This window comes from Sinohyriopsis cumingii, chromosome 15, assembly GCF_028554795.1.
Source record: "Sinohyriopsis cumingii isolate HCF-2022 chromosome 15, ASM2855479v2, whole genome shotgun sequence".
In the NCBI taxonomy this organism is placed as follows: Eukaryota; Metazoa; Mollusca; class Bivalvia; order Unionida; family Unionidae; genus Sinohyriopsis; species Sinohyriopsis cumingii.
Window position 1 is genome coordinate 1,512,051 of NC_142975.1, and position 16,096 is coordinate 1,528,146.

The following is a 16,096-nucleotide window of genomic DNA, read 5'->3' on the forward strand; positions in this document are numbered from 1 at the left end:
GCGTATTTTACTCAACAGGGTTTTATCGTTTATTAACGCTTTTGGTGTGTCCTTGAGGACTCTATCGAGATTAAACCTAATATTTTTCCGGGGCTTAATTGCTGCCAATCTCTCGAACTCATCCATATAATTAAAACAAGTATTTAAATGAAAGAATATAGTATAATGAATCACTGCAAATGGTTGATGATTGGGTCGACAACCCCGTGCAATAAATCATGTAGAGGTGAATTCTGCGGGTATCATTTACAAAGCGTTCGTAATGGTTCTCTTGGCCCCCTCCCGTGCTTGGTTTGCCACGTCGGTGTAAGAGGAAAATCACAGTTGTGTATCAATTGTGGCGGAAAGCGATACAGGGAACTAAAACGCTATTATGACAAGCGAATTAAAAACGCCGTCATCAACCCCACCGCCGACTTCGTCATCAAAACCCCCCAAGACTACGTTGAAAGATTCATAATTAAACCAAATAATAAATTAGACAAGTAGTATTATTATACAAATGGACCAAGAATTTCAGCCGCATCCCCTGCTCGTCAATTACGAGGCATCTCGGGACGGTATTGTTAGAAATCGTAGACTGAAGAAGCCGGTTGGATGGAAAAACAATCACGGGTATTTAATGTTTACTGCTGGAGGGAAAAAATATCTCTGTCACAGAATCATCTATGAATGTTTCCACGGATTGATCAAAGATAGTCTCGTTATTGATCACATTGATTCTAATTATCAAAATAATAGACTGTGTAATCTGCAAGCCATCTCTCAGAGTGAAAATAGTAAAAAAGGCCAAACTGGTAAATACTCAAAGAAAGCAAAACCCGTAAAGTCATTTGATACAACAACTCACGAGGAAAAAATATTTCAGTCGATGAATGAGGCAGGAAAATATTTTGACATTTGTATCGCCTCAATACAATTTGTTGCAGAACGAATATATCAAACAGCGATCTCAAAAAAGACGGGTCATAGAATTCGATTTTCATATATAACATCAAAGGGAGATAACTCGTTTTGTGATAGCGTCGCATGACAAGAGTTACGTCCCTTGAAGTCTAATTAATGTTGCGTCCCTTGAAGTCCAATTAATGTTGCGATTAATTAATCATTTTACGATGAAAACTAATGAAATACACGCTATTATCTAACAGCTGTATTCTTTTTTTTAATGTTTTATTTGAGTATTTGGTTTCATTTAAATGCCGTGAAACACCATTAATAAGTATTTAAGGATTCAAACGATTCAAGGGAATTCAAATTAACACACACCTTGTGACTGACGCCGCTGTATTAGTCACTTTATATATAAGATGACTCGTTATAAGCCTGGGGCTTTCGAAAGCCAATTCAACTAATCAAAACTAACCCACGCTCTTGACCCGGGCGTGTGGTTGTCTTTTGTTCACAATCATGTAACCGGGTTAATTTAATTGGGTTGCTTTTGATTGGTTGAATTGGCCGTAGAGTTCCGCCCCGCCGTTTTATGTTTGTGCTGTCTTGTGCCGTCCCATCATCCATCAATCATTTCATTGTAAATATATTCATCCTTAATTAAGTACATGTAGTGATGTCCCCCAAGCATATCTTCTGGGCGGTCTACGATGACGTTTGTCACCCTAGGCCTCCCTCTCGGAGATGTATGCTTTGGGGTTCCAAGATGTGAATGTCCTTAATTAAGTATATGTATATGCCTGTAATCTGCCACAACACTCGAGTGGAGATCTACGGCATTGTACTGTCCATGTATGCCTGCAATCTGCCACAACACTCGAGTGGAGATCTACGGCATTGTACTGTCCATACAAAAAACGGGGTCAAAAATGACCCCCAATAATTTTATTAAAATTTTTGATATTAGAAATAAGATGTTTAATAAGAATAATGAATATCGAAGACATCAATAATATATTAGCCGAGATTTCAAAATTAAAAAATCAAGGAATTGAATTATCTGATGGTCTCGACAGTGAAAAAATATTATCCGATTATGAGATTATTAACGAACAGTCGAAACGGGGGCGTTTTACCCTGGCCCGCGAGTACTTTTTTATAAAACGATTACAACATACGATTAATGAGAACCTGTACCACAATGACGCAAATGCATTCATTGGACTATTCACTGCCGTTGAAATAATACGAAAAAAACTCGGACGTGTTTATGAACGACGCCGGGAGATTTCTAGTAAGATCAAAAACATTAGAAGGATTATAGACGAAAACTCCGTGGAGCCCCCGATGGTACACTCGGCGGAAAATTAGAAAATTGCGGATCAATTTACAATAATGGTAGGTGAATCACTTACTACTCGGTTAGCCAGAGAGCGGCTAGCAGCGCTTAAAAAGTTCATACCGTTACGAGACAGAGTGAGAGAGAAACTTCAAACGCGACAACAAATGCAAACCGATTTTACTGTTGGAAGCGAACAGTTATTTGCCCCGGTAACTAAAGCGACTAAGGATGTTACAGCTGCAACAGAACGAGCAATATACGGGGATATTCCTAAGGAGGGCGAACGGAAAGAGGCGCCTCTTCTTCCTGTACTTGAAAAGATAGCAGCAGAGACAGAACAAACACAGCAACGGATAAAACAACTTTCCAGTGATATAAAAACCCAACGAGAGTATGAACGATTAGCTGATATTGATGATTCTGAACAGGGTGATGTTGGTGAACTTCAAAAAATTTCCACTCAAAAAGGAGTCCCCTTTATAGATAAACTCACTGAAGAGGCTATAGCACAAATAAAACGACCTCAATTACTGAAATCCGACGAGTATAGGGTTTTTGGTAATTTTGCCGCTCAAAGCTATCATTCAAGAAAAAACTTTTTAAAAGACGAGTATAAAAACAGTAATATAAAACGAGATGACTGGGTTAATTGGTTGTATAAAACGAATAAAGAGATTGATCGCTTGGATACAAAAGAATTGGGATATAAAGAATTTAAAAAAGGAATTGATGATTATGATATACGACAACAACAAGAAATACTACAACAGCAAAAAGAAGAAGTCCGAGAAAAACGTCAAAAAAAAGCTGGTTCTAAAAAAACAAGCGGAGAGGGGTATCCAAGTGGTAGTGGTCTAGTTGAAAACGCTAGTGTTACCTGCCCTAATAGTGTTCTCAGTGATATATCACGGCTAGAGGTATTAACTGGAGGAAAACGAGCCGGAAATAACTCTACGGAAATAATCAATGAGGCTGCTGATATTTGCAAGCGGTTATTTGCAGGCGGTATCATAGACATTAATACATATCGAACGCTCATAGACGAACTCGTGGATGATTAATTGGAAAACTGGTGTTTTTAATAAGGATGATCATACACTACAATCACGATAAACCAGTACACGTCTACGTGGTAAACTCGCGATTGCCTGTTTACCGTGCGTACTATGGAGATGGTCTCGGTAGCACCATTGCGGGGTTATTTACAAGAATGGCTCCAAAAGTAGCGCCGTTAGCCAAACAATTAGGAATGAAGGCTATTGATGTTATTCGTGATAAGGGAATTAGTGCTATTGGAGATGTTGCCGGAAGGGCGTTTTCTGCCGCGCGAGACAAACTAATGTCGTTGGTGAAATCCAGGAGAAAAAAACAGAAACCACCGGTAATGCCATCAACGACAGTGATGCCTGCAAATGTCAGTAAAGTAATAAATAACGCCGTGGAAGAAAAACTAGAGTCGTTGGCGACTTCGCCATCCGCCGATGCGGCAACCAACGCGCTCATGAACGCGATAGCGGGGAGTGGTTTAAATTCAAAGAATTTACGACGAAAAAATCGCAATTGAAAATATCAACATGATAAATAATAGAATGTTTGCGCGAACCGCTGATCCCGCGTTTGATATGGATGCCCCAGTGCGCAGGGATGATTCTGTCCGTGATTATCAATATTATTCTTATTATGCAGCGCAACCTGACCTACGATCGCGAATTGAACTTCAAGTCCAAGATACCAGTAAATACTTTCTGCCGTGTGAAGCGTTTATCGAAATTGAGGGAGAACTTGTAACAAATGCTGCCGATAATGCACCATACGCAGATGACCCTCGTGTTCGAGTTGGTTTCGTCAACAACGGTATCATGGCGTTATTTGAGAGCGCTAGATATCTTATTGACGGGCGAGAAATTGAATCAATAGAACGCGAGGTTGATGTTGCAACGACGATAATTGGGTTGGCGAGATACTCGGATGATTATACAAGATCGGCGGGCCCATCTATGATGTTTGCGAAGGACACCGATAATAGCGCTGATCATCTTCAGTACATCAACGTGATGGCGAAAAAAGATATCGCAGGTGATCAGGCTGAAGCAGCCAATCCAGACCGCAGAGCAAAACCGGACGCTGATTTCACTGTTACAAAAAGTCTTAACGATAATTACAATATGGGATTCGCAACACGAGTAGGAATGTTGCAAGGACCACGCCGAAAGTTTTCATGTGCGATTCCACTCCATCACATATTTGGATTCTGCAGAAATGTCAGGAAGGTTATCTATGGGGCTAAGCATACAATCGCGCTGACGCGAAGGGGCGATGATAACAATGCAATATGGCGTGCTGCTGGCGTCGCTGCCGGTAAAGTCATTTTAACTAAAATGGCATTGTGGATGCCGGTGCTGACTCCATCAGTTACCACGGAAGCACGATTGTTAGCATTTATGGAACAGGGAGGGAAATCGTTGTTGAGTTGGCTAGCGGTAACAACTGATGCTAAAGAAGATAACGTCGCCGATACGTTTACATGGCACCTAGCATCAAAACAGGGTGTTTCAGCCCCGCGTCATATATTCATAGCGCTACAGAATAGGAATCGATTGGGTAATCAAGAACACAGCCATATGATATTTGATCAATTAGGAGTCAGGGATGTTTCGCTGAGAATAAACGGACAACAGGAACCATCCGAGGATATACAGCTTAATTACGGTGACAACCATATCGCACGTGTGTATCATCGATTGCTGTCGTATATGGGTCGTGATCAAAACGTCGACACTGGTTTGCAAATATCACAACTTGATTTTAAAAACCGGTATCCGATTTATTATTTTTCGTTGGAGCATCTCGATTTAACGAGACAATCCGTCGTTGATATACACTTCCGAGCTCGTATAGCCCCCCCGGGTGGTGTTAATTATAGAGCGGTTGCTGTCATTCTCAGCGATAAATCAATGCTGCTAGAAGGTGTTGGTGGACGAATGAGAATCGTTGATGCGCCAGTGGAAAACATGTAATTGAAAGCACAAAACGCGTTTACAATAAAATGTCGTATAGTGTCGTCAGTGTAGAGTTGACTGATGGTCAAGTCAAGAAATTACGATCAAAGTCGGCTAAACAATGCGGGACCACAATAACGCTGAAGCCGTCGCAGATGGCAGGTGGTAATCATAAGATATCGTTGACGGCGCGTCAAATAAAACATTTCAATGATGCGATGAAGAATAAAAAGGGTGTTCAAATAGATTTTTCAGCCGCAGCAATTAAAAACATGGAAAAGACCGGTGGGATATTTCCGCTGTTAGCTGCGATTCCGGCATTGATTGCCGCGGCCGCACCAGCAGTGGCTAAGGCGGCGGTGTTAGGAGCCGTTGGTACCGCGGCGGGGATGGCATTGAAGAAGGCAACCGGGAAAGGCTACAAAAAAAAACGACCCGTGGCCGGAAAGGGTCTAAGACTACCGGGAACCCCGTATTCATGGTACTCGGGAAAGGGTCTAAGACTACCGGGAACCGTTTATTAACTCGGGAGTCAATGACTCCTGAGTTAATGACTCCAATGTCTAATTTTGATTTAATAGACGCCGCAAACGCGTTAGCGATAAAAAACTTCAGAGGTGTTTTTATGAGGGATCAATTACCGGCGGTACCAAGGAATATTGAAACCGGCATAATTAACCTCGATGGGTCCTCCGGAGCGGGAACTCATTGGGTTGCGTACGCGATTGATTCGCGCGCGATCGTCTATTTTGATTCATACGGGTTAGCCCCGCCGAAAGAGTTCATGCGGTATATCCGGGCGTGTTCAGCCCCGGCGTGTTCAGCCCGGGTTTTTTATTCCACGCTGCCAACACAGCAATTAAGTGACCCACCGATATGTGGCCGCGAGGTATTGAACGTACTTGCGGCGATTTCATCATCGCGGAAACCACCTCATGTGGTTGTAAACGAATACACTAGTGGGGTCGTAGAAGCTCAACGGATTTTAGAGAATAACATTTACAATAATAATGATTGATATTTGGGGACGATCGGTTTCGGCGCTGAAAGAATCCACGGAAACAGCCGCCACCGATGACATAAAAAAACTAATTGAGGATGAAATCGCTGATACGTTGAACTTAACCAGTATTGACCCAGATGAAATAGTTGTATTTCAAGACCGCCAGGGTAAATTGAAATCCGGTAATGTGTCACTGAATGATGTTTTAATACGACAGCGTGATGCCGACGAGAACACTATCGCGCTGTATACCAGCGACGGACGACTCAGACCGGGTCGAAATATAGTGGAGATAGAGAGAATGATAGAATTAATCCGAGACGGTGGTATAAGGTTGAATAGATCAATAATCGAACTCGAAGGGCATGTGAAAACAACTATCGATAGATTTTTTGGGTACCCGATAGTATTCGAACCAAATCTTGCAACAATAAAAAATACTATTTTGGAGTTTACGACGCTGTCGGGCCAATTTTACACGTTACGAAAAAATGTTAACAGGATCGATGACAACTTTGATAAATTCCTTGGTAAAAAAAATACCAAGCCGGATGAAATCACAATAACTATAAATGATATCACTGCGTATGGACAGGAAATAGAAACAATCAAAACTGATGTTGCAACAAACAAAAAGGGTGTAGACGCGCATGAACGGGAAATAAAAATAATCGGCGCTAATGTTGCAGCGATCATAAATAATGTAGACTCGCATGGACGGAAAATAGAAACAATCAAAACTGATGTTACAACGATCATAAATAATATAGACGCGCATACACAGGAAATAGGAATAATCAAAACTGATATTGAAGCGAACAAAAAGGGTGTGGACGCGCATACACAGGAAATAGGAACAATCAAAACTGATGTTGAAGCGAACAAAAAAAATGTAGACGCGTATTGGCGGGGAATAGGATTAATCAAAACTGATGTTGCAGCGAACAAAAAAGGTATAGACGTGCATACATATGAAATAGGAACAATCAAACTTGATGTTGCAGCAAACAAAAAAAGTATGACCGAGAATACACGGGAAATAGAAACAATCAAAACTAATGTTGTAACGATCATAAATAATGTAGACGCGCATGGACAGAGAATAGAAACAATTAACACTAATGCTATAGCGAGCAAAAAAAGTATAGACGTGCATGAAGGGGAAATAGAAGTACTCAAAATTAATGTTATAGCGAACAAAAAAAGTATAGACACGCATATACAGGAAATAAATACACTCATTACTAGGGTTGCAGCGAACAAAAAAGATGTGGACACGCATATACAGGAAATAGGAACGATTAAAACTGATGTTGAAGCGATTAAAGACGGACTACCGAGAGTAGCAGAGCAATTCGAAAAAATAAAAATCCCTCATGAGAACATCATCAACACAGTATACACAATTCGGCATGGATCATTCGATTGGACTCCTACACAGAATACAGTAAATATTACCGCAACTGTTAAGGGTATTTATCGATTGACACTGGTTTCAATGATGCAGTTTAATATATTATCGTCGAGTTCATCCGGGTTTAACAATACAATATCAACAATTATAGACAGGAACGCAACTGAACAGTTTACAATTTATGCCGTTGATAGAAATCTAGCCCGGGCAAACATTACATGGTATGTGGAATTTTCAGCGAATCTAAGTAATTAAAAACACTAGCTCTTTTAAAATAAAAATGACCACCAAGGAAATTGAATCAGAGGTATCATCGACGTCACATCAATATCGATTCGATACCGCAAAAGAATTTTCCGCGAACTTGAAAACGCTTTCCGAACAATACCGTGCAAAAATAAAAAAATACCGCAGAAAAATAACCGCCATCGACGCGGTCGTGTACTCGGTATCGGGTATAGTAGCTGGCGCCGGTGTTATTTTATCCACGGTGACCACGATAGCCCCGATCGCTGTTCCAATCGCTGTCTCCGCAATGACAACAGTTGCTGGAGTTGCCAACGCAATCACTAGGAAGATATCATCGTGTTTTCAGAAAAAACTCAACGAGTATACAGTAAAACATCAAATAGTATCCGACGCATACTCGAAATTATCCGGGTTGATCTCGTTATCGATTGATAATTTGTTCGTATCCGATGTTGAATTCTCCACGATGGTCCAGTTATATAGCTCCGCGATGTCAAAAATCGAGGATTTTCAACTGGAAGCCGAAACCACCTGGTTGTTAAAATTAGACACTAAAAACAACGAATAATAATAATGTCGCTGAACCCCGAAGGGTCTCAATTACTTCAGCGGATCGCGGAGAATACCACTCCGGTACAAACAAATATGATATCGATAACATCAACGAAACCCGAATTCAGTGTAAACTTTCCATCACCGGTTCCAGTAAAGGAAATAGCGCTGGCAAAATTGCGAGTATATCACAGTTGGCCTAATATCCGAGCGGACGCATTTAACGGACAACAACCTAATAACTCGCTGGTTTTTGCACGGAAAAATAAACCCGATGGGACCCCAGACTGGGAGGAGGTTACAATACCAACTGGGTCATACCAAATAGAGCAAATCAATAAAGAATTTCAACGCAGAATAAAATCGATCACAGGAAAGGAATCAAAAATCGCTATTACGGTTCATGAACCGACGTTATCGTCGACGATTGAAATAAGCACACCGGGGTATATGGTTGATATTTATAACAGTTCAATAAGAACCATACTAGGATGGCCTAAGAATCCACCCGCGGATGCCCCCCCATCAACTTATATCCTCAGACACGATAACGGAGATGATGGTAGGCATATTGCCCCGTACAACGTAAATATCGCATCGGTGATAGCGATTAATCTAGTATGTGATGTTATCGAAGGAAGTTACCAGGTGGATACCAAGCAATCAAATCAGGCTCAACAGGGGTATATCCTTTATTCATTTTCACCAACAGCCCCTCCGGGATTTTTAATCGTTGAGAGTCCGATTAATCCGGTCTATATGCGATGCCATGATCGGTTTTTAACGAGAATTAATTTTAGAATTACCGATCAGTCAAATAACCTAATTGATCTGCAAGAGGAGGAGTTAGTGATCACTCTGTTTGTAAGATCATTGTAAATAACCACTTAGCAGCAGAGGGGGCAATGACATCGACGCGGTCGTCGATGTGCTTACCGGACGCTGACGACGCTGGGGATCAGCGCGCAGAAGGTGTTAATTAAACCAAATGACGACGCGACGATCCCCCAACGACGTCGTCGTTTTTTTTTTACCAGGCGCTGACGACACTAGATCGTTGAGTGCAGAAAGTAATAATTAAGCCAAATAACGATTGGACAAAATGTCCGATTCGCCCCCTCTGCTGCTTATGGTACTATCTACCCAATAAATATGCTACCAGTCAAATTTGTGTCTGGCAAGGAACAGCTTGTCTTGACAGTACAGCTACCAAAACATGTAGCTTGATGGTCAGTTCAGTGACCAGCTCAATGGTTGTCCAGAAACTACCTAGGCAGAATATATGGTGTAATGCACACAAACAACTCAATGGATTCCCAAATGAATCTGCATTAACACATTTTTGACAAATTTATTAAATCAGATCTGACATGTTCTGAAGTTTAAAAAGATCCATCTGCTTTAAGATGTTTAATACAACATCCATCAACCACATCAATCAAGCTAGTTTCACTTAACACCGTTTTGTTTAAGAGTAAAGACCAGTCCATTAACTAAATGCATTATTGCTTTCCTGACATTGTGAGGCAAGTTTTCAAATTGAAGATACCAGTCTGTATTTTTGGAATTGTGTCATACAGAGTAACTATAAATAAAAAGAATAGGTAAGTGCACATAGGTCATTGATGGTCACATGTACTTGTACATTATTCTTAACAAGCAGTTTTGTTTTAGGGAATATTGTCAAATTTATATGATGAGCGGGCTTAAAGAAAAGATAATAAAAATAAAAAGACAACTCTTTATTGCCTTATATTTTTTTTTTCATGTGCCATATAAACACAATCCATACTGAGTCAAGTGTAAGACAAAATTTGGTGACAACAAGCGTAATGATTATGCCAAAAGTGTAATGGTTGGCATGTAAGTAAAACCGTAAATAAAAAAAAATCTGTATTATAAAGACTAGCAGGCTGGTATGCAACATGGCCTCATAATGTGATGGCTTCCAGTCACCAGTCGGGGGTATAGCCGGCTGCATGAGAGCCAGAGCGGAAGCATATGACATATGTAGATGAAATTTCAGATCATCGATGTCCAAGCAATGTCCAGTGCATTGCTACTTGCAGGCCTAACGGTCATGTTCAGGGATGTGGGATGACCCACATCAGTAGGCTGCCAAAATAAAAAGGATATTCTCCTATTAAGTATAATCCACTATTTGAGACGGATGCATGAACATAAACTGCCCCAAGGCCAGCAACTGCATCATTGCTACTTACAGAAGTATTCACATCGGTGGCTCCATTGCTAATTCTTTAGGTAAAGAATCAAGATGTTGCATTCTGTCAACTGAGACTTCTTCTGTTTCTGTCTATCCTTGTGCCTCAAACTTCTTCACACACATAGACCGAATCTCTCCTGACCACTTGGCACATACACTGCATGCAGAAGTCAATGAACACTTTGTGCAAGAAGGATATGTAACCAGCATTTCCCCTCTCGCTACAAATATCTAGTATATGGTTCATATCACTGTCAATGTCCAGCTGATATGACAAGAATTACTAAAGTACTGGAAAATAACCAAAATGTCTACACTTACAACAACAGCAAGAATTTCATTGCTTAAACAAGCAAATCATACAGAGAATGTATGCAACCAACAATGAAAACAAACAATGCCCTATTGGGACAAATATCAGAATAACATCATCCACAACTGTGGAAAGATCTCACACAAATATCGAACAAAAAATAATAATTACAGCAAAATGTATCAACCGCATTGATACACAATACTAATACTGACTTTCTAGATGGCTGGGTCAAAGAAATGAAGATATTCTTTGATTTCAAGACAGTATGTTGACTGTGCTCACTGCAGGCCTATTTGAATAGTGTCATTTAGGTAACAGGTGTTCTACTGACAGCACATTGCATTCTGGTACACGTATAAAAAACAGCATACTCCATAACAGACCTTATAAGATAAAGGGTACAGTCATGGAGGGCATGTCTTTTGATGAGTATCAATGAGATCCTAGTACATGGATCACTTTTATCTGTCCCATTGTGAAGGGAAAAAAGGGAGCAAAGGATGTAGATATATGCCAGAGAACAGACCAAAGTCAGGAACAAGAAATTTCTAATCAACTCTATCCTTTTCCAGATGTTTTGACTGAGAGGCCAGATCACTTGAATGCTATGTAGAAGGATATCAAAATGAACACCCCTGAGCCTGGTGTCAGGATATCAAACTGAATACTTCTGAGCCTGGTGTCTGGGTATCATAAATGAATACCCCTGAGCCTGGTGTCAGGATATCAAAATGAACACCACTGAGCCTGGTGTTAGGATATCAAACTGAATACTTCTGAGCCTAGTGTCTGGGTATTGTAAATGAATACCCCTGAGCCTGGTGTCAGGATATCAAAATGAACACCCCTAAGCCTGGTGTCAGGATATCAAACTGAATACTTCTGAGCCTGGTGTCTGGGTATCATAAATGAATACCCCTGAGCCTGGTGTCAGGATATCAAAATGAACACCCCTGAGCCTGGTGTCAGGATATCAAACTGAACACCTCTGAGCCTTGTGTTAGGATATCAAACTGAATACTTCTGAACATAGTGTCTGGGTATCAAACTAAACACCTCTAAGACTAGTATCAAGATATCAAACTGTACACTTCTGTCTCTTGTATCAAGATCAAGAGGTGATCTAATACCCTTTATTGCCCTGAGAACAACAGATAAGTCAACGTTATGTAAATTCTTTATTAACTGGAAGTCAGAAATGTTCATCATCCCAAATGTCTGGCAGGAATGTCCTGAATTGTTGCATGAACACAACACTATATAAAAAAGTCATGATTTGTCTTTTAAAAAAATTTACCACCACCACCCCAATAAAAATTACCACCACCACCCCAATAAAAATTGGTAGAACTTAAAGCCATATGAGACCTTTTTCAGCCTCAGGACTTTTTGGGAAATTTTCAAGATACTAACAGTTTTCAACATGTAAGTTCCAAGTCTTTTAAAGTGATTTCTATAATCAGCTTAACACCATGATCCGGAACACTTCAATTTGATAGACTGTGTTTTCTTCGCGATGAATTGTGTTCTTTGGCATGTTTTGTAATGTTTCTAAATGATTTTACCATTCATCTGGCATGCACATTAAATTTTTCTTTGCTGTGGTAAGTGCCTCTAACTTTGCAATAGGATCATTAATTTTTTACCCTCGTGTCCTTAATTTACCTGGATGTCAAAGGGCATATCTGGTAACTACTTGCAATGAGTGGAGGTCGATGATATTCCCAAGATGGTCCATAAGTACATAATTACAACTAAGGGATTTGCCTGGTCAGTACTTATGACTTCACTTTAAACTGCTATGTATGTATTTCTTTATTATAAATACATACCATCTGAGCTGCAATTAAAAAGTCCTTTACCTACTACCACCTAACTACATTAAAGACAACATCTTCATTCTTCTTTTTTCTTCCTTAACATTTGTTGATTTGAATATATATATATATATATATATATATATATATACAATAAAATGCTTCTGCTGCAAACTCTTATCAGTTGCTTCAGAAATTATAACAATATTGCACGTATAGCTTTCTTTTCGTGTCTCATTATCATATTTCAGTATTTGCAATATCCCACCTTCATTAATCAAGTCAGACATATTATAGAATATTATTGTCAGTGAGTAGAAAACCTGGAATAATCCTCTTTGAAACAAAAAACTCTCCATTTTTACCCCAACCACCCCCACATCTGGAAAAATGGATTGCAGTACCAATTTTGTATAGATTTCCACAAGTTAAACAAAGTCGTGGTGTTTGGCAATGAACTGATATTATAATCATATTCCCAAATCTAGAAGGGTTCACAGACTATCAAAAATAGACCCGAATACTTTCAAAAGAGCCTTACAAATAATGCCTAAGAGATCAACAGACTTTGCAACAGCTAAACCACAACTAAAAGCAAAGTTCATGCTCATGCCCTTTGACTGGTTAATGCAGGGATAGCCATCTCATGCAAAACTAATTGTAAGAGGAGATAACAATACAAACAAATTTGTAGACAACATTCTCATTTTAAGTCATATGTGGGAACAAAACCTTGCTATGTTGCATTACCTGTTCAACTGACTACAAACAGCAAAGCTCAAAGCAAGACCAACCACAGCAAGCATTCATGCTTGGAGTGTTTAGACCATATTATAAGCTGCCGAAACCTTGCCCTGACAAAATCCAAAGTGTGAGGACACACTCCAAATCCCAAATCTTTGAAACAACCTAAGCATGAAAATCCATTGTACTGAGAACTGGTGCTTCAGACACTGGGATGGAGGCTGTTTTATTGCAGGAACAAGTTGGGGGTCAATCTATCATTAACCTATACAAGTTGTTACTCACAAAGCAAAGTTACTCATTATGCAAGATTTCTCAGCGCTTGCCAGTCAATTGAGGTGATAATTACACTAAATTCCATGCATACCTGCAAAACAGATACCTAATTTATCCTAACAAAACTTTGTAACATACATATCTGCATACCTACCTATGTTTGTAACATACCTATCTGCATACTGACCTATGTTTGTAACATACCTATCTGCATACCGACCTATGTTTGTAACATACCTATCTGCATACCTACCTATGTTTGTAACATACCTATCTGCATACCTACCTATGTTTGTAACATACCTATCTGTTTGATCCTTCCAAACTTTTCTAACAGTATGTTGCAAACTGTTTTCATATAATTTCCAAGTATAATGCAGGACCCCATCACCTGAAGGAAATTCCAAAGAAAGGCATTAATTGGCTTTGCTTTATATATATATATATATATATATATATAAAATCAAAATTCCCAATATTTTCATTAAAAAAGACAATTTTCTTGATTATCAATGTGAGAAAAATTCTGCATACAGCTTTCCATAAAAGACATTTAAGTAAATATGGACCTCATCTGACTAACCTGACAGGTATGTAATTTGGCTTTCTTGTAATGCTTTTTCAAAACCTGTTCCTAATCATGCAAGATCTTAGCCTATGGTGGTACTAGTGATGACCAAAACTGCTAAGATGATCCAAATGATCACCAATACCATCAAGACAATCCAAATGATCACCAAAACCACCAAGACAATCCAAATGATCACCAATACCACCAAGACAATCAAAATGATCACCAAAACCACCAAGACAATCCAAATGATCACCAATACCACTAAGACAATCAAAATGATCCAGGCAAATTTGGCTTTCACCACAGAAATTCTATTCCAAACCTAGTTAATGATAGAACCTTACAGGCCAAGAGTGATTCAATGCTGTTTCAAAGAATGGCCATCAGGCTGGCTTCATAAATCTGATCTTCTCGATAGATACATGTGATAATTGTTCTTGCCCATAGATTTTATTTAAAATAAATACCATGTATGATTATGTACAAGGTGAATTTAACTGTGCAGAACCATCCAGCAATCAAAAAAGGTGATACAACGCTAAAGTCTCTTGCAACATGGTTGATCAGAATTCTCAAGCCCAACCATTGTAACTGGAAATGATACTACTTCTGACCTTGACTCTCATTATCGGACATTCAAAATGATGTTACAAAGTAAAGCACATATCTCAAGTTCAAAACTCTAGCTCAAGAGATTTATGATTTGCTGGCTCTCATTAACTTCTGAGTGTTATTACTGTCATTGAATGATGCAGTGGCAAGCCATTATCTCTGCTGTTTGCTCACAATTATATATAGAAAAGAGCAGACTGAAACTGGACAGAGCAATATAAGAAAGCTGATGTGGTCCTTAGTGATTATGAATTATAGACAACTATGTAGCATCACTGATATGCCATATAAAAGATATTATATTTTGACCAACTACAAGACACCTCCATTTTAATGAACCTGCATTGTATTTAACCAGAAAGTAAATAAAAGACTTAACCTTGCCACAGGGTGTGGATGGAGGGATATACAAACAAACAGACAGACACTAACAAAAACACCAACGTGATCACTATAACAAGATTCCCCCTATGCAGACATGGCAAAGATAAAACCTCTGAGAAGAGTTTACTGTGTTTTTGTCCAGGTGTTTACTACAAAAGCAGTTTGTTTTCAGACTTTCAAGGAATGACTAAAACAAATGTCATTATCTTTCATACCAGTAGAGGAAAGCTCATAAAATATTTCCACATATTTCAACTAGGGAAGTCCATCTCAAGAAAATGGCATAAAACTATAGAAGAGAGAACTATCTTGTCTCTCACTTATCCATCATCAGTGTATATATACTATACATCATAAATATAATTCAGTAGTGGAAAAAACTGGAGCAATTTAGTGGTCCCAAAGTTGGATAGCAACAATAAATCTTGTCAAACTGCACCATTTTATATACTGAAACCTCTCCTGATCTGCATTTGTTCCAAAATTACTAAATTTTACATCTGCAAAAAATAATTACTGCATAGTTGTTGTTGTAGGGTTTAACGCCATTTTTCAGCACACAATAGGCTATACATGGCGGCCAGTATTAATGGTGGAGGAAGAACCCGGGAAAACCCCACATACCCACATTGGCTGAATCCTAGACTCGAACCCACGCAGACAGAGGTGAGATGGCAGTGAGCCATAACGGACAGCGCT

At 39.3% G+C, this 16,096-nt stretch overlaps 1 protein-coding gene across 2 annotated transcripts in view; it reads right to left on the reverse strand.

Annotated features, from left to right (window-relative positions):
- Window positions 1–16,096, reverse strand: part of LOC149781115 (uncharacterized) — a 66,068-nt gene that overhangs the window by 24,915 nt on the left and 25,057 nt on the right. For both annotated transcript variants that reach the window (XM_089935212.1, XM_089935213.1), the window contains one exon: window positions 14,131–14,218. In XM_089935212.1, the coding sequence (XP_089791338.1) occupies window positions 14,131–14,218 (88 nt within the window). The remainder of the gene's footprint in view (window positions 1–14,130; window positions 14,219–16,096) is intronic.